The sequence below is a fragment of the Schistocerca piceifrons genome, chromosome 1, assembly GCF_021461385.2.
Source record: "Schistocerca piceifrons isolate TAMUIC-IGC-003096 chromosome 1, iqSchPice1.1, whole genome shotgun sequence".
NCBI classification, from domain to species: domain Eukaryota; kingdom Metazoa; phylum Arthropoda; class Insecta; order Orthoptera; family Acrididae; genus Schistocerca; species Schistocerca piceifrons.
This window is the reverse complement of record NC_060138.1, coordinates 235032255-235057926: the sequence shown is the minus strand read 5'-3', so window position 1 is coordinate 235057926 and position 25672 is coordinate 235032255. Positions and strand designations below refer to the sequence as shown.

Sequence of the window (25672 nt, the reverse complement as noted above, 5' to 3'; positions counted from 1 at the left end):
TTCTTGTGTACGCCTTACAGTTCCTTCCTGGAAATTTATTAGCATTCCCAAATTTTCTTTTGCGATTCCTTTCCTTACTTATTTATTACATTATTAATAACTACGATACATTTAGCAATATTTGGGTTTATGTGCAGTATAACGTACGAAAAAATCGTAAATAAGAATTTTCTAGACAGGGACTCGACGGCACGACTTTCTGATATCGCTTTACACTTTTTCAACTGCGCCAACCGCTGCCTCGACACAAGGCTAAAGATGATAGCTCATGCCTCCCTGATCCACATCAAAAATACTTCTTTTTTCTTAAACGCTTGGCCATCTGGAGCTCCGACTTCATTTTTGGCCAAGCCCCGAATATAACACAAATTTGGTTGAAATGGCGATGATGAGTAGGCGCGTTCCGCTTCTTACTATCTAATACATGTACCAGGTTTGGTCGAAATTGATACAGGAGTTCCCAATTTCTCACACCACGTCACCCTTCTTGGATTGTTAATAAACGAAAATGCGTGTATGCTAAATTAAAATGGAAGCAGAGAATGTAAGAATAAACCTGATGAGGCCGGCCGGTGTGGCCGTGCGGTTAAAGGCGCTTCAGTCTGGAACCGCGTGACCGCTACGGTCGCAGGTTCGAATCCTGCCTCGGGCATGGATGTGTGTGATGTCCTTAGGTTAGTTAGGTTTAAGTAGTTCTACGTTCTAGGGGACTGATGACCACAGCAGTTAAGTCTCATAGTGCTCAGAGCCATTTGAACCAAAACCTGATGAAACTGAAGAAAATAACTTTATAGTGAAACGAAGACAGAAGAATAACCAAAATATATGCAGTCTAATCGAATTCTTTGACAGAGAGCCTGCTGACGTAACCCAGTGTGTAACGGCAATTCGGTACGCAAGGCAACAGCGGGCAGTGCAGTAAAAATGGTTCAAATGGCTCTGGGCACTATGGGACTTAACATCTGAGGTCATCATGCCCCTAGAACTTAGAACTACTTAAACCTAACTAACCTAAGGAAATCACACACATCCATGCCCGAGACAGGATTCGAACCTGCGACCGTAGCGTTCGCGCGGTTCCAGACTGAAGCGCCTAGAACCGCTCGGCCACAGCTACCGGCGGCAGTGCAGTACTCACCAGCGAAAGGTGTGGGATGCGGCTTCGAATTCTAGTTCCATACCAAATATTAAATCGTCGCAAATGCTCATAGCATCCTACACCCCACTAGAGAGTTAAAAAAGTCTTCTCCTTCTCATATGAGTTCCAAAATAAAGTATGTGATCAAAAGCATCCGGAAACCTGGCTGAAAATGACTTACAAGTTCGTGGCGCCCTCCATCGGTAACGGTGGAATTCAGTATGGTGTTGGCCCACCCTTATCCATGATGACACCTTCCAATCTCGCAGTCATGCGTTCAATCAGGTGCTGGAAGGTTTCTTGGGGAATGGCAGCCCATTCTTCACGGAGTACTGCACTGAGGAGAAGTACCGATGTCGGTCGGTGAGGCCTGGCACGAAGTCGGCGTTCCAAAACATCCCTAAGATGTTCTGTAGGATTCAGGTCAGGACTCTGTGCAGGCCAGTCCATTGCAGGGATGTTATTGTCGTGTAACCACTCCCGCCACAGACCGTGCTTTATGAACAGGTGCTCGATCGTGTTGAAAGATGCAATCCCAATCACCGAATTGCTCTTCAACAGTGGGAAGCAAGAAGGTTCTTAAAACACCAATGTAAGTCTGTGCTGTGATAATCCCACGCAAAACAACAAGGGGTGCAAGACCCCTCCATGAAAAACACGACCACACCATACCAACACCACGTCCGAATTTTACTGTTGGCACTACACACGCTGGAAGATGACGTTCACCTGGCATTCGCCATACCCACACCCTGCCATCGGATCGCCACATTGTGTACCGTGCTTCACTCCAAACTCCACTGTTCAATCGTCCAATGTTTAGCTCCTTACACGAAGCGAAGCGTCGTTTGTCATTTACGTGGCTTATGAGCAGCGGCTCGACCATGAAATCCAAGTTTTCTCACCTCCCGCCTAGCTGTTATACTACTTGCAGTGGATCCTGATGCAGTTTGGAATTCCTGTGTGATGGTCTGGATAAATGTCTGCCTATTACAAATTATGATCGTCTTCACCGGTCGGCGGTCCCTGTCAGTCAACAGACGAGGTCGGCCTGTACGATTTTTTGCTGTACGTGTCCCTTCACGTTTCCATTTCACTATCACATCGGAAACAGTGGACCTAGGGATGTTTAGGAGTGTGGAAATTGTGCGTACAGACGTATGGCACAAGTGACGCCCAATCACCTGCCTACGCTCGAAGTCCTTGAGTTCCGCGGAGCGCCTTATTCTGCTCTCTCACGATGTCTAATGACTACTGAGATCGCTAGTATGGAGTACCTGGCAGTAGGGCACTTTTGGTCACATAATATAGAAATAATAAACGAAATTAAAAGTTACTCGTCAGAATAGTACTCAACAGTTGGAAACATAGTGCCTAGAAACAGAGATGGCTACCTAATTGGGAGAAGCCGTACGTACTCATAGCGTTTCAGTAATGTTGCCGAGTGGGAAAATACAAGAATACCGCATTATAAAGAAGTATTGGTATCAACAAAATGAAGGTTTATTCTGCGAACAAGATGAAAACGGTACTAACTTAAAAAGAAAGAAAGAAAAACAGTAGAACGTTTGTCAACAGCGTAGTCCTACTGTCAGTATTATCCGGGTTGCGTCAGGCTAGCCTTGTTTGTGTACTAAAGGAAAATGGTGCTGTCCACTAACGGAAGCTAACTGCAAGTCGCGCGAACAGCGTGACGCGCCGGGGGACAAGGGTCGCTTGCTGACGTCACACGGTTCGGGCGGCTGGCTATAGATGGGACGCCGGCGTGGTCTGCAGCCTCAGTTGCAGCTGAGGATGGGCTTCAAGGCGGTCGTGGTTTCGGCGGCGCTGCTGGTCGCAGTCTCTGCTCAGGTTACTTCGCTTAGCTGGCATTCCATTAGTATGAATTAATATACACCGCAACAGTCACTTGTCACTAATACTGTGTTGGAACGATGCGTTTCGGGAGCTTGCTGCCATCATTAGGCGCATTTACTTTTACATTGCAGTTAATATGAAGTGATGTCAGTTTCTTCTGCTAATGTGCCAGTGAGGTTATGTGTAGAAAATGACGCCTGTTCAGGAAGATAATTGTGTTACGGTGTGCTCATTATATTGTGATAGGCATAAGTAGTCGTTTTCTTAGCGCATTTACTTACATTTTTATTGGTAAATTCTACGTCTACATCTACATGGATACTCTGCAAATCACATTTAAGTGCCTGGCAGAGGGTTCATCGAACCACCTTCACAATTACTATTCCAACCTCGTATAGCGCGCGGCAAGATCGAACACTTATATCTTTCCGTACGACCTCTGATGTCCCTTATTTTATCGTGGTGATCATTTCTCCCTATGTAGGTCTGTGTCAACAAAATATTTTCGCATTCGGAGGAGAATCTCGTGAGAAGATTCCGTCGCAACGAAAAACGCCTTTCTTTTAATGATGTCCAGCCCAAATCCTGTATCATTTCTGTGACACTCTCTCCCACATTTCGCGATAATACAAAACGTGCTGCGCTTCTTTGAAATTTTTCGATTTACTCCGTCAGTCCTATCTGGTAAGGATTCCACACCGCGCAGCAGTATTCTAAAAGCTGTGTCTGGGACACAGAGCACAGTAACAAGTACATCACAACTTAATGCTTTCACAATCATTTGTTTACATCAATCCAAAGACACTTGAAAGCTAAGATAAATTGATTTCTATTGCTGAAACAGTAGTATACAGTAAAGATGTAACATTTATATCTAGATATGTTTATGTCATGGCAAATATATTTTTTCCAATGAAATAGGCATTCAGCATTGGAGAAGTTTTAAAGAAGCTAATATCATTACAAGTTTCTCATTTAGTAACATGTCTCCATGTGTTATGCCATCAATGAATATTTCCAGTTCTTCATACGAGTTCATCTGGTACCTCTTGATCATTTTATGTAATACGTAAATATCGTGCACCATGTGAAGGACTCTGTGGCTTTTGTTTTTTATGTGGGTGGCTATTGCTGCTTTATTATAGTTGTTAGTGTGGTAGGCAAACATTATTAACAATTGACTGTTGCAGTACACATAAATATCATGCACTATGTCGCAGAATGGGTGGCCTGTGTTTATGTGGGTGGCTATTGCGGATTTATTATAGTTGTTAGTGTAGTAGGCAAATATTATTAACAAGTGACTGTTGCAGTATACATAAATATCATGCAATATGTCACAGCATGGGTGGCCTGTGTTTATGTGGGTGGCTGTAGCTGATTTATTATAGTAGTTAGTGTGGTAGACAAACTTTAGTAACAAGTGACTGTTGCAGTGTACATTATTTCATAAAAATCCTACAATACAGTCGCAGTCTCCAAATCACATCCATGTAACATGCGTAGATTTAAGTTAGACTCCATTGGTAGCCTAGATCTCATAGCAATTGCAACTATTTTCACCTCAAAGGAATATTCAGGGATACGATTTTCTAGTTATTTACATCTAAACCCATTTACATGCTCCACAAGCCGCCATAACGTGTGTGGTAGAGAGTATTTTTCACACCACTGCCACTCCCTATCTTTCCTGCTACAGGCGCGAACGGTGTGTACTAGAGGAGTCACTGTTTGTAAGCCTCCATGTGAGCTCAAACCCATCTAATTAGAATTTCACGGTCTTTTAGCGAGATGCCTGTAGCAGGAAACAATATGTTGGCTGATTCTTCTAGGAACGCGCACTCCCGGAAATGTAACAGCAAACCACACCGTGGTCCAGCACCGACTTTCTTGTTGCATCTGTCACTGGAGCTGTATGAGAATTACGCTTTCACGCTTGCTTAATGAATCCGTGAGGAAACACTCGACTATTTCCTAGATCTTTCCTATTTCCTCTATGGAGCCGTAGGGTTAAGGATCCCAGACTGAGGATAAACACTCGTATGCCTATAGAATGAGCGCTTTGTAAGCTACCTACTTCGTGGTTGGTCTCTTCCTCCTCACGACCCTTCCAGTCAATCTCAATAGAATTTGCCTTTCCTATGCTAGGTTTTATGTGGCTGTGCTGTTTTAAATAATTTTGTACGCTTACTCAGAAGTATTTAACGGATGTGACTATTTCCAATGATTAATCAGAAGCTATGTAATCAACCAATAAATAGATTTTCTCCACTTATGGTCAGCTTCTCGTATTTGTATTGAGGGTCAACTGCCAATCCCTGCACAGCATGGTGACGGGCTGCAGGTTTTCCTGCATTTCACTACAACATTCTACCTTCGAATTTTCTCGAAATACAACAAAGATCATCAGCGAAAACGCAAGTTGTTTCCTACGTGAACAGTAATACATCTACAATACTGTTATCGAAGTGAGTCGAGATCGATGCGTTTTCGGGCGAACGGCTGGGTGGTCGTGGTAATGATGATGATGATGACGATGATGATGTTCAGTTTGAGGGGCGCTAAGCTCGCGGTCATCAGCGCCCGTACAAAGTCCCAAATTTTACGCGGTCCAATTTTATCAAATGGTTCTGAGCACTATGGGACTTAACAACTCAGGTCATCAGTCCCCTAGAACTTAGAACTACTTAAACCTAACCAACCTAAGGACATCACACACATCCATGCCCGAGGCAGGAATCGAACCTGCGACCGTAGCGGTCGCGCGGTTCCAAACTGAAGCGCGTAGAATCGCACGGCTACCCCGGCCGGCTCAATTTTTTCACAGTCCATTGTAGCCACTATCACAAATGAAGATGATGACGATGTAATGATAAGGACAACACAAACACCCAACCCCGGGCAGAGAAAAATCCCCAACCTGGCCGGGAATCGAACCCTGGACCTAGTCGTGGTAAGGAAATACAGTAAGTATACTGCTGAAATGTCTTTCACGACCACCTTCATGCTTTCCTGAGCTATTCACCACTTGAGAAATACGTGAATGAAATAACTATCTCTTGTCAAAATATTCCATTCGCTACAGCGAAACGGTTGACCTAAACTTGTCGCCACACGAAATGATGTAAATACTTTAGCTGACTTCATTAACCACTGCGAAATACGGGCACACCTTAACGATGGAATGTGAAACACATACTCAGACTGCGCCTCGATAATACGGCACTGCTTTATGCCGTCCGATAAAGACCCAGAAGACGGCTCGGCAAGGTGTTTACAGTTATTAAAACGCTTACTGCTTCCTTTATGAAGTCGGCACCTGATGAATCTTTGCTCCATGTCGATCTGAAGTTTCTTTTCTTAGCTGGATGGCCATTTTAATGGTAAGAAATCGAATTGGGGGGGGGGGGGGCGTGTCATCAGTCTAGAAATCAAGTGCGCTCTGCTCGTTTGTTGTATTACAGCAATATTTGTGCCCAGTTTCGCTACCACGTAAAATGATACGCAGATTTCTCGATGTATCGACCGGTGGTGGTCAATTCAGGGAGCTGATTCGATTCAACTCTGGCTCACCTGCCAGTGTTCGGAACACTGTCTATGCAGAGTGGGGCAGATAAGACAAGTCTTCCCAAACATATTCGGAGGAGTAGATTTATCGAGGTGCGGTTATCGCTAAGTTGTGGAGCACTGTCTGACGCAAATTGATAATTTTCAGCATCTCAACTTGCCGAACCAAGTCACCGACATTTTTTTTAATTATATACTTTTTCCTTGGAACTGGAAAGCACCTTCGAAGTGGACAAGGACGTAACATGGAAAGTGACCAAACGGTAAGAAGACAACAGAGCCTCCAACCTCTGTCCTGTTGTCAGCGACTGCTACGGTCGCAGGTTCGAATCCTGCCTCGGGCATGGATGTGTGTGATGTCCTTAGGTTGGTTAGGTTTAAGTAGTTCTAAGTTCTAGGGGACTGATGACCTCAGATGTTAAGTCCCATAGGGCTCAGAGCCATTTGAACCTCTTGTCAGGAGAAGAGGTTCCACAAACGTGTGCGCCCTTATACCAAATGCAAGAAAACCCGTAGCTCAGGCACGGTTCATGTGTCTATCATTGTCACTGTCATTAAGGGCTGGAAATATTGATCTTGAGCATTCATACTTGATATAAAACCGTTACGGACACAAGATTCTTGTCGTTGAGTTTCGTCTGGACTAATCGAAGCACAATCCTTGTTACATGGTATTAATAATGTATTCTTTGTAGATTTCTTATTTAAGTTTGCTTACAAACAACAGTTCAGATGTGCTTTGATGGATGAGCGTGTAGGCCATTTTGTGTTTCCCGAACGACCGATTACAATCTCCAGTGTTCTGTACAGGTCTGTAATTCTGCGAGAACGATATGGGTTACCTTCTGTTCAGTGGTGTGTCTTTCAGTATATCTGTTAAGAATTGTAGATTCTTGCGGCTGTTTAATGTCCCTTCAATGAGTGAGGGACCAATAAAACCGTTCCTGCCGGCCGTTGTGGTCGAGCGCTTCTAAGCGCTTCAGTCCGGAACCGCGCTGCTGCTACGGTCGCAGATTCTAATTCTGCCTCGGACATGGATGTGTGTTATGTCCTTAGGTTTAAGTAGTTCTAAGTCTAGGGGACTGATGAAAAATGGCTCTGAGCACTATGGGACTCAACTTCTGAGGTCAGCAGTCCCCTAGAACTTAGAACTACTTAAACCTAACTAACCTAGAGACATCACCCACATCCATGCCCGAGGCAGGATTCAAACCTGCGACCGTAGCGGTCCCGCGGCTCCAGACGGTATTGCCTAGAACCGCACGGCCACACAGGCCGGCTGGGACTGATGACCAAAGATGTCCTATAGTGCTCCGAGCCACTTTAACCATTTTTTGAAACCGTTCCTAAGAAGTCTGCACCAAACGTTGACCAACCTAGGTTTGTACCCTTCTCTCAACCAGAGTTCTCCTTCAAGTCATCATTAGTGAGTATGGCGAGGACTGATTCGCCCATAGTTTATAAATGACGTCCCATCTGTAAACACGAGCTTGCACAGAAATGCTACACCACTCTGCAGTTTTTGTAGACAAAATTCGCCGAAATTTGGTAGAAGCTACTACCTTGAACGTGTTGATGGACCCAAAAGTGGAAAAGATTAAGTCAGATGATCCCACTTGTATACTGAAGCCATATGTGATTGTGCCTTATCGTTGCTAGAATAGTTTCCCCATTAGCTGCTCTTCTTTTTCTGTGCCGTATTTTGTTGTCCGCCCATCTAGTTTCTACATATTTTTATAATAATGTTTGTAAAGACAGGTCGTAAGGGCTTAAGGTCACATCAAGATACTTCACAGGAAACAAAAGCATCACTGCTCTGTTTTCCGGCATTTAACCCAAACGAAAATCATATCCAACTCATATACATTGTGAAAGAATGTCTCCACGAGTAAGTTATCTGATCGCTACAACAGGATGGTACAGAATGAGGGACTTCGAGACTATTGGTAAAAACACGTACCGCACCTGAGTTACAGGATACAACAGGCAGCTTACATGGAACGTTTTCTGGTGACTGTCGAACACTGGATAGCGGTGCTGTTTCATTGTTTCTACGCAATCGAAGTTCGAAACATGTCATGCCATAGAAGTCCTTCGAAGGATTTTTCGCACGTCATAGCAAAAAGATTACAAGAAGAGAAAACAGTGTCGTAATTCGGCTCCTATAAGCGCTAAAAATTACTCGTGTACATCGAACGGGGTACACTCAGCCTCGTGAAGCCAAGAGCGAAAGACATATTGAATAAAGAAGCAGAGCTATCACCAAGATTCATCTACTGGCAATAGCGGCTGGAGGAACTAGGGACACGCTGATCACGATCACCATAGATCTTGTATTGCCTTGCAGGCAGCAGTCGCCTAGTCGGAACAAGTCTAATGCGTAATCTTTGAGGTGTTTACATCAGAATATCCCCCCCCCCCCCTTTGCCACTAGTCCGATATACACTCCTGGAAATTGAAATAAGAACACCGTGAATTCATTGTCCCAGGAAGGGGAAACTTTATTGACACATTCCTGGGGCCAGATACATCACATGATCACACTGACAGAACCACAGGCACATAGACACAGGCAACAGAGCATGCACAATGTCGGCACTAGTACAGTGTATATCCACCTTTCGCAGCAATGCAGGCTGCTATTCTCCCATGGAGACGATCGTAGAGATGCTGGATGTAGTCCTGTGCAACGGCTTGCCATGCCATTTCCACCTGGCGCCTCAGTTGGACCAGCGTTCGTGCTGGACGTGCAGACCGCGTGAGACGACGCTTCATCCAGTCCCAAACATGCTCAATGGGGGACAGATCCGGAGATCTTGCTGGCCAGGGTAGTTGACTGACACCTTCTAGAGCACGTTGGGTGGCACGGGATACATGCGGACGTGCATTGTCCTGTTGGAACAGCAAGTTCCCTTGCCGGTCTAGGAATGGTAGAATGATGGGTTCGATGACGGTTTGGATGTACCGTGCACTATTCAGTGTCTCCTCGACCATCACCAGTGGTGTACGGCCAGTGTAGGAGATCGCTCCCCACGCCATGATGCCGGGTGTTGGCCCTGTGTGCCTCGGTCGTATGCAGTCCTGATTGTGGCGCTCACCTGCACGGCGCCAAACACGCATACGACCATCACTGGCACCAAGGCAGAAGCGACTCTCATCGCTGAAGACGACACATCTCCATTCGTCCCTCCATTCACGCCTGTCGCGACACCACTGGAGGCGGGCTGCACGATGTTGGGGCGTGAGCGGAAGACGGCCTAACGGTGTGCGGGACCGTAGCCCAGCTTCATGGAGACGGTTGCGAATGGTCCTCGCCGATACCCCAGGAGCAACAGTGTCCCTAATTTGCTGGGAAGTGGCGGTGCGGTCCCCTACGACACTGCGTAGGATCCTACGGTCTTGGCGTGCATCCGTGCGTCGCTGTGGTCCGGTCCCAGGTCGACGGGGACGTGCACCTTCCGCCGACCACTGGCGACAACATCGATGTACTGTGGAGACCTCACGCCCCACGTGTTGAGCAATTCGGCGGTACGTCCACCCGGCCTCCCGCATGCCCACTATACGCCCTCGCCCAAAGTCCGTCAACTGCACATACGGTTCACGTCCACGCTGTCGCGGCATGCCACCAGTGTTAAAGACTGCGATGGAGCTCCGTATGCCATGGCAAACTGGCTGACACTGACGGCGGCGGTGCACAAATGCTGCGCAGCTAGCACCATTCGACGGCCAACACCGCGGTTCCTGGTGTGTCCGCTGTGCCGTGCGTGTGATCATTGCTTGTACAGCCCTCTCGCAGTGTCCGGAGCAAGTATGGTGGGTCTGACACACCGGTGTCAATGTGTTCTTTTTTCCATTTCCAGGAGTGTAATTTAGCGAAAACCACATATCACTTTATTTGTTCCTCCTTGATAGGTTTTGGAAGGCATGTCACAGCTGCTTCGCCCTTAAACTACATCAAGAATTACAAAACATTTTATATCCCGGGCAGCCATAGTCGTGGAAATACATTGTGTTAAATGAGGAATCGCAACAGCAGTTAAATGATCCTTTATTGATCGGTTCCGCAGTTTGTAGCTGCATCCTCAGGTATATACAATGAAGCTCTAAACAAACTGGTATAGGCATGCGCATTCAAACACACAGATATGTAAACAGCACAGGACGGCGCTGCGGTCGGAAACACCCGTATAAGACAGCAAGTGTCTGGCGTAGTTACTAGATCGTTTACTGCTTCTAAAATGGCAGGCTATGAAGAGTTAAGTGAGTTTGAACGTGGTGTTATAGTCGGTGCACGAGCGATGGCACACAACATCTCCGAGGTAACGATGAAGTGGGGATTTTCCCGTATGACCATTTCACGAGTATACCGTGAACATCAGGAATCCCATAAAACATCAAATATCCGCCATCTCTGCAGCTGGTCAAAGATCCTACAAGAACGGGACCACCGACGACTGAAGAGTATCGTTCAACGTGACAGAAGTGCAACACTTCCGCAAATTGCGTCAGATTTCAATGCTGGGCCATCGACAAGTGTCAGTGTGCGAACCATTCAATGAAACATCGTCGATACGGGTTTTCGGAGCCGGAGGCCCACTCGTGTACCTTGGATGACTGCACGACACGAAGCTTTACGCCTCGCCTGAGCACGTCAACACCGACGTTGGACTGTTGATGTCTGGCAACGTGTTGCCTGGTCGGATGAGTCTCGTTTCAAATTGTATCGAGAAGATGGACGTGTACGGGTATGGAGACAACCTCATGAAACCATGGACCAGGCACGTCAATAGGGGGCTATTCAAACTGGTGGAGGCACTGTAATGGTGTGGAGCGTGTGCAGTTGGAGTGATATGGGACTCCTGATACGCCTCTGGCAGGTGACCAATACGTAAACATCCTGTCTGATCAAATGCATCTATTCATCTGAATTGCGCATTCTGACGGAGTTGGGCAATTCCAGCGGGTCAATGTGACATCCCACACGTCCAAAATTGCTACAGAGTGCCTCCAGGAACACTCTTCTGAGATTAAACACTTCCGCCCGCACCAAACTCCCCTGACATTAACAGTATTGAGCATATCTGGGATGCCTTGCAACGTTCTGTTCAAACGTGATCTCCAACGCCTCGCCCTCTACGGATTTATGGACGCCCTGCAGGATTCATGGTGTCATTTCCCTCCAGCACTACTTCAGACATTAGTCAAGTCCACGCAACGTCATGTTGCGGCACTTCTGCATCCTCGCGGGGGCCCCAGCTCTTTATTGTATATAAAGGGTGTCCCATAATGTGGCGACAAACTTTAACTCTACTTGAGAAACAAATTGAGAATGGTAACCTGTGTTCAGAAACGTCACAAAACTACGCTACAGAGCGTCGAAGCAATACGCGCCGGCAAAATCCAGATCAGGATTAAATGGACGACACAACATCCTGAGTTTTATTTCATTTGACTGATAATACTGGATCGTCCTTTAACCCTGTTCTGAATCCTCTATGAATTGATTATATAGACTAGAGGATGCAGCTATAAGTTGCGAAAGCTGTAGTTTCAATAAATGATTGTTTAACAGCTTCTGCGGTTCATCTTTTAACAAGATGCACACCAAGAATGATGTCTAACGTACCGCCAACTACAAGATCATTAGAAAGGGAGCAGAAGATCGGTTTTGAAAGGGATGTAGAACGAATAGGCCGAACTCTTTCCAAACAAAGCATCATGTCATTTATGTTAAGCGATTTGGGGAAACTACGGGAAGAACTTAGTTCTGTACGTCAGAATGTGTATTCGAAGTGGGGTTTCCAGGGACGCTGGTTCTGTGCCATCTCATTTGTTTCGGCACTGTTTAAGGCGTCATGCTAAATCACAGTTAATCATGTTTCACATGAAATGGCTGGCTTGGTAAATAAAAACTGATACACTTTGTGTTAATTCTTCGCCATTTTGTAAGTTTAACCAGAACGGTATTAGGGGTGGAAGCAATGCGGTACCTTTCATGAAATTCCGAAGGCGTCTTGGAAGTCTGAAGCTTATTGTCCTGTCAAATGGTTCAAATGGCTCGGAGCACTATGGGCTTTAACATCTGTGGTCATCAGTCCCCTCGAACTTAGAACTACTTAAACCTAATTAACCTAAGGACAACACATACATCCATGGCCGAGGCAGGGTTCGAACCTGCGACCTTAGCAGTCGCGCAGATCCGGACTGAGCGCCTAGAACCGCTCGGCTACCACGGCCGGATATTGTCCTGTCCGCAATTAATTTATTAAGGACGGAGCTTCAACGTCGGAGAAAACCTAATTCGACTTCAGCTTCAGCAAACGCAAGGGAAACCCAAATCTGAATCGCTTGACAAGGATTAAGCTAGAGCCTCCTCCCGAACATACATTACCCACACCATGTCCTCGCTCCGCTTAAAGAAATATCTTAATATAGAGCGATGTGCGGAAAATCCGTAGGAGTGTCACTGTTTATTTATTGGTTTGTATGGTACTGGATTCAATTTAAATAGTACCACCATCAAGTAAAAATGAAGGCTATTATCTTCGTAATATAAGCAAACTAGATTGTGAAGATTATTTAAAGATATTTCTATATGTTTCTCTTGATAGGACATTCACAACTGTTTTATAGATTATTCACGATTGATAACATCTGCATGTAATTGTATTAAATTTCATTTTCAAATGAAGTAAAGCACAGGCAGGTTTCAGAGCAACAGTCTTCTCTTCAGGTGCAACTGAAAAATTACAAGTGACCAAGTTATATTTCACTCATGTGTCACTCTATTGTTTTTACCCTCTACACTCCCTTTACTACCATGGAACTCATTCCCTGATGTCTTAAAAGATGTGATATCATCCTCTCCCTTCTTCCTGTCAGTATGAAATTAACTCGGAACGACAATACAGGGTTCCTTAATCTGGAATGGGTTTTTGCAATTCGTCGTCCTGCTATAGAGCAGCTCATCGCGGCCAGTTATCGGCTGACTTATGTTCCGCTTGTTGTCATCTCGTTTTGCAACAGCCGCGGCTCTCAGAGGAGGAAGCTATACAGTCTAATCAAGGTGAAATACCCTGAGAGGCTGACTCCTTGCGCACTGCTGTGTCCTCGCGGCAGCGACAGCAATACCACACGTCAGTTTGCCGTTGTAGCGTAGTAATTAGACCGTGATACTCCTCCTGAATGTATCCTGTAGAAAATGCGGCTGCATCCGCTACTGTAGCATGCAAGGGTCGTCTGGCAAACAGCCATATCTGCCGCCTACAGCGTATGCAGAAGCACAAGGGCCACGAGATTTCCCAAGCACGCAGATCCTTCAGCTATTCGTGGTACGCAAGGTTATCAGAACAACGGGAACACCCGCGTGGAGATGAGCAATACAGCGTCGGACAATCCTTGGTCGCGTGATACCATGGTCTTTCCCGCCTGTATCTATATGAAATTTACGCATGAATGCCTGATAGATACGCGTGTGATTTTGCGAACACGTACAGAAGTGCTCTTTACCCTGTAACTGACAAGTATTCTGTGGGCTTAGGCCTTCGTTTTACCTTAAGAAATTCGCACTAATGTGCAACTATAAGTAATATCCCCAATTACATAAGGATTTATTAGGTACATAGCGCAATGCGGCGTAAGCAAATGAAGCGCTAACCACATCCCACACTAGATATAAGAGTTTCAAAAGTTATGTAATGTACAATATTACCTCAGTTGACTGTATCTCATCATTTCTATAGATTCATTAAAGTAGTTTATTTTATGCCGTATAAAAGGGCAGAGACGGTATAAAATTCTGTCAATATCAAACAATGGAAAATCCAGGATGAAATAATGCAATATTATGAAAATGGTAGTTTGTTACTCATCATATAATGGAGAAGTTGAATAGCAAATAGGAAGTTAAATAGCAGATAGATTAAAAGGGTAGTTTGTTACTCACCATATAGCGGAGAAGTTGAGTAGCAGATAGGAATAACAAAAAAACTGTCAAACAAGTAAGCTTTCGTACACTCACGCAAACGTTACTCACACCCACACATACACATACACACACACACACACATACACACACACACATGACCAGTCTCTGGCTGCCTCGGCATAAGAAGAGGCGACAGAAAAAAAACGAATAAACAGACAGGGCAATTGACAGGTGTTTTGCACGTGATAGAGATTTTTTTTTTTTTCAAAATCATTTAGATGGAACCCATCACGAATTCAAGTGGTTCATCTCAGAGTAGCACCTACAGCCTATGCCCTGAGTTATTTGCTGGATGTATTCCAATCTCTATCTTCCTCTATTGTTTTTACCCTCTACAGCTCCCTTTACTACTATGGAACACATTCTCTGATGTCTTAAAAGATGTGATATCATCCTCTCCCTTCTTCCTGTCAGTGTTTTCCATATATTCCTTTCCTTGTCGATTCTATGGAGAATCTCTTCGTTCCTTACCTTATCAGTCCATCCAGTTTTCAACATTCTGTAGCACCACATCTCAAATGTTTCGACTCTCACATGTTCCAGTTTTCCTACAGTCCGTATCTCACTACCATACAACGCTGTACTCAAAACTTACATTCTTATAAATTTCTTCCTCAAATTAAAACCTTTGTTTCATACTATCAGACTTCTCTTGGCCAGAACTGCCCATTTTGCAAGTGTTAGTCTCCTTTTATGTCCTCCGTTCTAGGTCCGTCATTCAATGTGTTGCTACCTAGATGTTCCACTACCATACAATGCTGTGTTCCAAACGTACATTCGCAGAAATTTCTTCCTCAATACAAGGCCAATGTTTTATACTAACAGACTACTCTTGATCGGGAATGCCCTTTTTGCCAATGCTAGTCTACTTTTTTCGCCCTCCTTGTTCCGTTCATCATGGATTATTTTGCTGCCAAGACAGCAGAATTCCTTAACTACGTCTATTTTGTGTTCCCCAATTCCGACATTAAGTTTCTCGGTATTCTTATTTCTGATGCTTCTCGTTACTTTCGTCTTTTTCGATTTACTCTCAATCCATGTTCTTTACTCATTATATTGTCCATCCTATTCAACAGATCCTGTAATTCTTCTTCACTTTCACTGCGAATGAGAACGTCACCAGGGAATCTTATCACTGATATCCTTTAACCTTGAATTTTAATCCCACTCTTGAAGCTTTCTTTTATTTCGGACAGTGCTTCTTCGATGTAAAGATTGAACAGTAAGGGCGAAAGACTATATTCCTGTCTCACGCTCTTTTTAATTTTAGTCAGTGCCTTCTACAGATCTCTCACCTATTGAAAACATGCTGATGAGCGATATTTAGTCCATCCGCTTAATAGCAGGTGCTCCACCTTTGGAATGCAATACAGTACCGACCCTACGTGACACGAGTTCGACAAGTTCTTAATAGGTTTCTTCAGGTATATGACACCTGATGTCAATTGACAGATCGGGCAGTTCTAGTAAGCCAGTGCTTTGTGAGACGCTGCTCTTGTACCCATTATGTCCCAGACGAGTTCCATAGGATTCAGGTCAGTCGATTTTGGTATCCAAGCTGTCAATCTGAGTTGACACTCATGCTCCTCGAACCACAGTACGGTTCTGGCTTTGCGACACGGATAATTATCGTTTTGAAAGTTGACACCGCTGAAAGTGAAGACATCAGCCATGTTGGAATGAAGATGGTGCGCAATAATGTTTACGTGGTCCACAACTGTTCTTGTTGCCTTCAACTATTGTCACTGGTACAATGGAGGTCCATACTAATATCCCCCATAGCATAATATCGTGCCTATCTTCCTGCGTCCATTGTGTGGCGCTCGTTTTAAGCAAACGTTCGTCTAGATGATGGCAGTTACGGACATGACAACTGATCTTTTATAACAAGAAACGTGATTGATTTAAGCAACTAACATGTGTCCGTTGGCCCACAGTCAAATTAGATATTCCCATTGTCAGTGCAATTAATCATTACTGACTACATATACATAAAATGCCAAATGGAGACAAATTATTAAAAAACGATCCCTGAGAGGATAAGGAGCCAAAAATATGTGTTGTTACAGTGTCTGCACGTCCGTTATGGCCTCTGCAAGCACGACGTCTTTTAGGTATCCCCACAGGCCATGCGACTGTACCACCTCATATGACCCATCGTCCAGAGATATCTTTGCATGGGAACGTGGAAGTGAGATAGAGCACCATCATGTAGCAGCCACACTACACTTTGTACTAGCAAAGTCATTTGTTCCAGCAGGTGAGGTATAGTCACGACCAGGAACAAATATATTTGGTCTGTGAGGTGTTCTAGAAGGCTGACTTGTTACACGAGATGGTCGCCAACGATACCTGCCCATACATAAAGGCTGAATTGTTACTGCTGGTTCACTACCATCATACCATGAGGATCTCTGTGCTGCATAGGTGAGTAATTTAAGGTCGACGATACCGCCCCTCATACAGGTAGCCTCATCTGCGAATAGGATGGGTGACAGAAACCCCAGCACCATGGTGGCCTGTGCAAAAACCAAGTGACAAAAGTGTCACTGTGTAGGCAAATTCATGGGTATTACGGCATGCACGGGTTGTAAGTGATACGGTTGGCAGCAGTTGTCGCAGACAATGTGACACATTCTCCCCTTGGTTACTCTGTGTTTTCAGGCCATCTGCCTTGTGCTGACCCTGGACTCTGTTCCATAGTAAAGTTAGCCAGAGCGTGTAAAACTTCACGCATACATCGTGTGCTGCAAACATACAGCCCAGGGCTGTGTCTGACTCGGCACTACTCGGTAAGTCTCGGCTTTGCTCGGTTCTCCTCGGAAATAATAACTACAGCGCGACATTTCACTTGGCGTGCTATCCAGCAATTTTTCTTGCGACATTTGGTGCGGCATTTTCCGGTCGGCACGACATTTTTCAATTCGGTAGAATATTAGTATAAGCGCTGTTTATCCTTCGTTATTCGTTCGTGGAATGAAGGACATTCAGTAGTCAGTGGCTACTTGCACAAAAAGAGGCTATCTGGAATTACTGTCCTTTTTCGAAGACTAGGGTGGGACTCGTAATATCTATATTTCAGTCGAATAATCGAGGGTACCATAAATTTGCTAAATAGTGTCTATACAACAAAGCATTTAAAAGCTTAGTTAATGATGGAAAAAAATATTGTTTTATGTGTAGTTCTTCATTTGTATGGCCATAGTATCCGTAGTTGCTTAATAATTCTTGAGGGTATTTTGTGTTGTATAAGTAGACTAAAAAAAGGTTCATCAGTGTTAACATCAATCATTTATACATATCCTGTGAATTGACTTCTTTCATGTCGCATAAGAATCGTTCAAATGATCTGTGGGACATGCAACTAACTAACTAAAAAACCCTGTTGAAAGAACATTTGCAACTGAACACTATATCAGAGGTTGAAAATACCGTTCCAGTTGTAAATTCCTTTATTATCACGACCGGTTTCGGGCTCTCATAAGCTCATCCTCAGTTGTGGAAACTGTGCTGTGGTCCCCGAGCGCCGCGGTGGACCTGTACTTAAGCCCATCCTCACCTGAGGATGACCTTATGAGAGCCCGAAACCGGTCGTGATAATAAAAGAAATTTACAACTGAAGCGTTATTTTCAACCTCTGGTAACTAAAAAAGATCAACAGACGATCTGACTGGATTCATTGTCGTGTACATCAAAATGCACTTTGTGACCAATTTGCGGGCATGCTGCACATAATGAAATTGGTGGTGTGAACAATAAATTTTCTGAAGTCACACTCGTTATTACGCCGTCAGTTTTCAACAGTTTTTGATTGAACTGAACAAAGATTATAGAGAGGTTATATGCTACTGCGACGTACCTAACTCAAAGGGGAGACATCGAACGATATTTCGATTTAAGGCTCGCTATTGTCGAATTTATGAAGCAGAAAACAGATTTAGAAGATCCAGAATAGATTGCTCACCTTTCACTTTAAGTAGACTTGACTGCCCACTGGCTTCCCTCTGTAACAGACTGCAAGGCGGAAGGCAGCTTATTTTGATTTTGTGGGGACTGTGAATGCATTTAAAGAGAATCTCATACTGTAGAAGGGATGACTTCTGGCAAAGAGCACCACCAGTTCCCCTGAGCCCAATGACGTTAAAGAAAACGAAAATTTAAGAATTAAATGTGGATATGAAAGAATTACTGGAACTGTTTTATAAACATTTTAAGAATACTACCAGTCAACCGCCTGTTTTTGAGCCGTTTTCGAGACCATTCGCTGTTTCAGCTGAATGTCCCGTTTTGCGTATGAAGATGGAACTGATCTCCAGCGTAATGCGCGTTTAAAGATAGATTATTTGCTCTGAAATTGTCCAGGAGTTGTGCAAAGTTTTCCTTGCGAACAGTTTCTATATCTACACAGCTGCAAAACTGATATCAATGTTTCAATCAACTTATGTGAATGAAGGGCGATTTTGGATATGAAATTGAATAAGTGGGGATTACATGGCAATATGGGTCATGAAAATCTGCGGAACTATCAAATTTTGTCCAACTTCCAATAGTTTTCGGAAGATATAAATTTTATTATATCTTCAGCAAACCAAAAATAATTAAATAATAGTGAAAGTTGGTTTTACTTCTGATGTATGTGGTTCAGCAGTATGAAATATGAAACCAAGCTTTTGAATACTCTCCATGTGACTGCACTGTGATCGAATGCTCAAAGTCCGCAGTTTACTCATCTTCTGGCTCAAACAGTACACGTGGTAGTGGGGGAAGTGTTCAGTCAGGCGAGAGAGACCTGCACGCACTCAGATTTCTTGGCCATCCCTGTTCGACATCATTCAACACCTGTTCTCCCAAGACCACGCCATGTCACTCTCCTTTCATTGTTACTCATTCTTCTTAACGAGCCTGTCTTACACGAACGACGAAACACAGTTACCAGTAGTTCGTTGTGCAATTGCTGTCGGCACGCATACTTTTCCGGTACAGATATGGTATCACCCACCCATTGCCAGTTACCTGTCAGTTTGTAAAGACCACGTTGTCCTGTTCCTGGCTGATACACTGGGCCATCGTCTGTCCTGGCTGATATACCGGGCGATCGTCTCTCAGCGCTACACTACACACTCACGTCCACATCAGAGAGAGTCGACTTCAGCGGTGGTGCTGCTACTCCCTAGGGCTAATGTGTGGGCGCGGCACCATCAAGAACAACATTAATACCTCTTGAATGTGCAGCTAAAGCACTAGTACAGATTTCCACTTGTGTGATACATTCACATGTGTGCTTTCAATCATTGAGACCTACGTTCAGAAAGTTCTTTTGCCTCCATCTTCAAGTGTTTGTACATCCCATGGAAAGCACTTCCGAGAATACGACAACGTGACCTTTATGCTCCTTATCCTCTCAAGAATGGTGAATGGATTACCAGTTCTGATTTAGCCATTATCAAAAATGGTTCAAATGGCTCTGAGCACTATGGGACTTAACATCTGAGGTCATCAGTCCCCTAGAACTCAGAACTACTTAAACCTAACTAATCCAACGACATCACACACAGTCATGCCCGAGGCAGTATTCGAACCTGCTACCGTAGCGGTGCATCAACACATCCATGCCCCGGGCATGGATGTGTGTGTTGTTCTTAACTTAGTTAGGTTTAATTAGTTCTAAGTTCTAGGCGACTGATGACCTCGGAATTTAAGTCGCATAGTGCTCAGAGCCATTTGAACCATATATATATATATATATATATATATATATATATATATATATATATATATAAGAAGCATCAAATGAAAACCGGACACCTGCCACAACGAGACCATGGAATGATTCCACTGAAAATTAATCAGCGTATGTGTTACGACATTTATCCCAGTGGGAGAATAGACGACCATTTCCTGTCTCCTAGAACGCGATCGGCCACCGACGTGTCCACAACTGCACTTCCTTGTCCAGCTAAAACCGAGTCCACGAATGTATCTGTTCAAGTCCCCTGAGTAGTGAAAAACCACGCAGTGAAAGATTTGGACCGTACAGAGAAAGTTGCAAGGTGTCTCAACGAAATCGCTGAAACGTAGCCTTCGTCCGATTGGCAGTACGGAAGCGGGTGTTATCGTGCAAAAGGATGATTCCATCAAACAGCATTCTACATCATCCAGAGAGCAACAGTAGAAACATCGAACAGCTCCCCCCCCCCCCCCCCCCCCCAAAGAAATCCAAAGTTGTTCACACAAGTTCCGGTAAGGTCATGACGAACTCCTTCTTCGACTGCAGGGGATATCAGCCCTTTCCTTTCCTTGAGAGTGGAACCACAATCAATTTGCAGCGCTATGAAGACGCGCCATAAAGTCGAAAACGCCCAGGAATGCTGTCGGATGGACTAATCCTGTAACACGATATTGCCCGCCCCCACGCTCCAATCGGACGATGGCTCCGCTGCAGCGATTTGGTTCGCAGTCCCTTCTCAGTTCCTCAAGCGACTATTAGCAAATAGAATCATACTGCACAAAATACAACTGAGGACTGGCCATAAGTTACACAATGTATTTCGAATTAGATGTATCTTACTTCTTCCATACTTTCCAAATGTCTTCAATTTTTCTTTTGTGCTTATTGTTGTAATCATATAGGTTTTGGATGTGTCTGTAACTTTATTCCACGTATAGTATTTAATATTTAGTAAATGGTTCAAAGACATTGCTTTATAAATTGTGGTTCACCACCAAAAAAACTAAATTACGAGGGGATATCAAAATGGGAAGCATAGGAGTAACAGCTCTGTTGTGTGCAACCCACTGACAACATTGTTAGTGAAGTAGTTTCGTAAACAAAATTTGTACAATAACTCTAAGATGTCTTCATGTGCTTTACCTGTTATTCTTCGACGATTTATAACGTCTTTCACGTCTGCAGAGCGAACTAGTCTAAAATATTGCTCTGTCATGTGGGGTTGCATAAAATGACATCGGTAGAGACAGCTGAATCATCCTGCATGCAGAGGGTGTTAGGGGCAGAAGTGGTGATATTTCTACTGATGACTGACGACAGTGGGCTCCACAAGCTTACACCTGTATTTACTTCATTTTCAGACTAATTATTATTATAGAAATTGCGAGTAGTATGTTTAAAGATTGGTTAGCACTGCCAAGTATGCGTGGCACAAGCAAGACATTGTCAGGGCGGCTGGTCAGTTTCGAAATGTGGACGTGTGGGCACGGAACGAATAGTCTATACTGACAGGTGTAGTAGACTTAGTGGTGCAGTTACGATCATGCAGAACATAAGGTAGTAAATTATTTGATCTGTTTGCGGGAATACTGTTACAGATGCAGACAAAAAACAACACTGAAGTTGGTATATATTAAGTTACCAGTTACCACGATGTCTGCATCGGCCAGCACCGCTTCTCTATACAGCGTGATTTATGTGTATGTGTGTGTGTGTGTGTGTGTGTGTGTGTTTGACCGTGCGTGTGAAGGAGAGAGAGAGAGAGAGAGAGAGAGAGAGAGAGAGAGAGAAAGTCAGACTGCGTAAAGCCACAAGACAACTTTCTCTTACTGAACCTTCTTTTCCAGGGAATTCAGCAACCGAAGGTGCACAGACTGCATGTGTTGTCCGAGGTCCGCAACCGTTATGCTAAAACACTGATTACCAGCAGGGTTGGCAACCCTGCGGATCAAGCACAGGAAATATCCTTCGATGCTGTGTTGCCTGAGAACGCCTTTATTTCCCGCTTTCTAATGTGAGTATGCAGCGATCAGGTCAAGTCCTAGAGAACATGTGCTGCAAGCATCTTTCTCACATTGCATTTTCTCTACTTTGACGTCGATAAGCGATCACGAGATATCAATCAGATTTATTCGCATTATAAAGTAAAACTGAGTTATTATTTTATAAGCTTATAAAATACTTAGAGCTGTTTTCAGTACACTGGGTGTCTCTCCTAAGAGACACCAGGAGCTTTTCCTCTGGTGTTTCCGCAAACAGCTGTACGTTCATCGCCGGCCGCTGTGGCCGAGCGGTTCTAGGCGCTTCAGTCCGGAACCGCGCTGCTGCTGCGGTCGCAGGTTCGAATCCTGCCTGGGGCATTGATGGGTGTGATGTCCTTCGGTTAGTTAGGTTTAAGTAGTTGTAAGTTTTAGGGGACTGATGACCTCAGATGTTAAGTCCCATAGTGCTTGTAGCCATTTAAACCATTTGCACGTTCATTTTCGTAACTTGTCAATTCAGCCAAAGCATATTGTTTATAGAGTATTTCGTGTACTATCAAATATCAAAAGAAAAGAATCGGTTCGTTTACCATTAGCAATAACAGATTTTTGAGTGAAATTTTACGTGCCTATTCAATAAAACGATCCGAAATTAGCCAAGGGCTATATTTGATTTAATGGTATGTGTTAACAGGAACAGCAAAACACCAATATTCTAGCAAAGACTGAGTAGCAGTGTTACATGACAGTACATTACTCAAAAACTGGTACATGAGAAGAATAACTGGGGTTTGGAACTAGCTGTAGCACGTCATTCTACTAAAACGTCTTGACTGTGGTAATCTTCCGACCTGTATCGGTAGTGCTCTGTAAATTCAACCGATAACAACAACAGACAATTGAAGATTGGTAAATATTTGATTGCCACGTCCCCTTTCTACCAATTGCCCATTGTCGTGAGTCGGCAGTGTCGAGTACCACCGCCATGCAGAGCGAAAAGGCTGTGCTTTCGTCACACAGAACTGGGACTCCACGTGTGCTTACTGGTTCGGCACAGCACGCCACGACAGTCACGTCGTAACAGTTAAGTCACACATTGGCACCCTAGTGTCAGATCGTCAATGTTGGCTGTGTGCGGACACAAAACATTAGTGGGCCGAAGTCATTCGACTATTCCCTACTCAGAACTGGGGAGACATGATTCAAGACGTTGTGAACAAATAATACGTTAGCATAATTGAAAGCATTTTCGATGGCCACAACGAAGTTTATTCTCGCTCACTGACAGATATCTCCCTTGCAGCATTATCAACGACTCCGAATGTGTCGTCAGTGCTTGTGATCAAATGGCTTCAGTTATGTCACCTCTCTCTCTCTCTCTCTCTCTCTCTCTCATTCACTCTCTCTTCCCCTCCCTTTCTCTCTCTCGATCCTTCCCTCCCTCTCTTTCTCTCTCTCTCTCTCTGTCTCTCTATCCCCACCTCTCTCTCTCTTACACACACACACACACACACACACACACATACAAAAATGTACATAGTGGTATATATTGCTTTACTTTTTGCCTGGGGTAATCGGAAACGTTGTCCCAGAAACAATTAAAACGTTTCCGACCAGGTTTTTTGGTAGATTTTCCGTTGTTTGTCACGTAAATATCGGAGCTGACAATCCCGTTCCAGTTAGTCCCAATTGAGAAACCCGCTGCCCCACAACCAGCTCTCCTGGTAATTGACTGAAAAGTTCCGAGATTCTGTGATAGACCGGATCTAAAGATTAAACAATCGAAAGTGAGGAAAGAAGTCTCTTCGTTCATAAAATTAAGACGATTCTGATCCAAGGCGCCAGCCGCCGCCGTTCACAGACTCTACACACCCTAACTGCTTTCTCTCTGTCCTCGCCATTGCGAAAAAATGAAATTTATCTTTGACATGTGTACCAACTTAGCGCGTCTCTCTGAAAAGTTTATAGAAGTTTCACAAACATCTTTCTATGCGTTGTAAACATTCTCTAGCTTACATTACAACCAAATATTATACAAAACAACTAATTACATACAGCTGGAATACTTTGTGGTTATAATTAAAGTGCAGGTACTCACGGAGGTCCCATGTGGGCTGTAATTATCATATGGCAGCGACACTTGGTAGCTATACCAATACATTAATGAGGAACCGATTTATGGTGGAGAATTATTTCCAGTTTTGGCCACCAGGTTCAAATCTGGCGCTGCGCAATGTCTGTCTGACAATAGAACTTCCACACTGTTCCACACTGCCATTTGTCAAGCCATAACGTGAGTGAACAGTATGAGTATCGAGAAAAACGTGCCATGTTAACCTAAATATTTTGCCTGTATTGCAGTAATTACAGTGCTGCATTGAGAAAGTATCACCGACTGAAAGGTCTGAGGAGAGGCTCCATGTCATTAAATGATTTAAAGGAGCTGATAATGAAATTCGAATACGTGGGCGAGCTCGGTATGGCACCTGGAAGAGATTGGCGTCCTAGCCTGATGGAAATTATGTCCGAGGATGTAGTCGCCTTAGGAGAGAGCTAGTGCTCGTGCAGTTTCACAAGAATTGTCCATCCCGCGGTCAACAGAATGTAAAAGTTTTGCGGTCTGTTTTCTACTGGTACCCGTACGAGATCCAGCAACAGAAACCTCAAATGGTTCAAATGGCTCTGAGCACTATGGGACTTAACAGACATGGTCATCAGTCCCCTAGAACTTAGAACTACTTAAACCTAACTAACCTAAGGACAGCACACAACACCCAGCCATCACGAGGCAGAGAAAATCCCTGACCCCGCCGGGAATCGAACCCGGGAACCCGGGCGTGGGATGCGAGAACAACAGAAACCTCATCGTCAACGTTCTGAATTTGCTCTTCGCTTACTGGCACTAATAGAAGTTGATGACATGTAGCCAGGAAATATTGCATAGAGCTAAAAAGCTCATTTTACTCTACAGAGTGCAGTGAATATACAAAACGACTGATTTTGGATTACTTTTAAACCATGTTTTGTGCATGAAGAGCAACTGCACTCTTCGTATGTGACTGTGTGTTGTGGGTTCACAAGCAACGTTATTCTCGGTCACTTCTTCTTTGAAGTGAAAACACTGAGAGAGACTGTCAGATGTATCTCTACGTCTGCACGTTATCGAATCCTCCCTGTACACCATTCCTGCTTTGAAGGAGTGCAACTGTGTAGAAACCAATGTTTTCATGCAAGATGGGGAATCACCTCATGTCACTTACTCAGTGGAAGATATGCTTAATGCAACCTTCCACCAAAGTGTTATCTCCAGAGATTTTCCACATGCACTGCCTCCAAGATCACCTGCTCCGAATCTATGTGACTTAAGGCTCCGAAGGTATCTGAAAGAACACGTTTACCAGGTACACATTCAG

General features: G+C 44.2%; 1 protein-coding gene across 4 annotated transcripts in view; it reads left to right on the top strand.

Annotated features, from left to right (window-relative positions):
• Positions 1-2891: 2891 nt before the first annotated feature.
• The window catches only part of LOC124785945 (inter-alpha-trypsin inhibitor heavy chain H4-like), a 213198-nt gene continuing 190417 nt past the window's right edge, over positions 2892-25672 (top strand). For all 4 annotated transcript variants that reach the window (XM_047254225.1, XM_047254223.1, XM_047254224.1 and 1 more), the window contains exons 1-2: positions 2892-2989; positions 22125-22291. In XM_047254225.1, the coding sequence (XP_047110181.1) occupies positions 2933-2989; positions 22125-22291 (224 nt within the window). In that variant the 5' untranslated portion in view covers positions 2892-2932. The remainder of the gene's footprint in view (positions 2990-22124; positions 22292-25672) is intronic.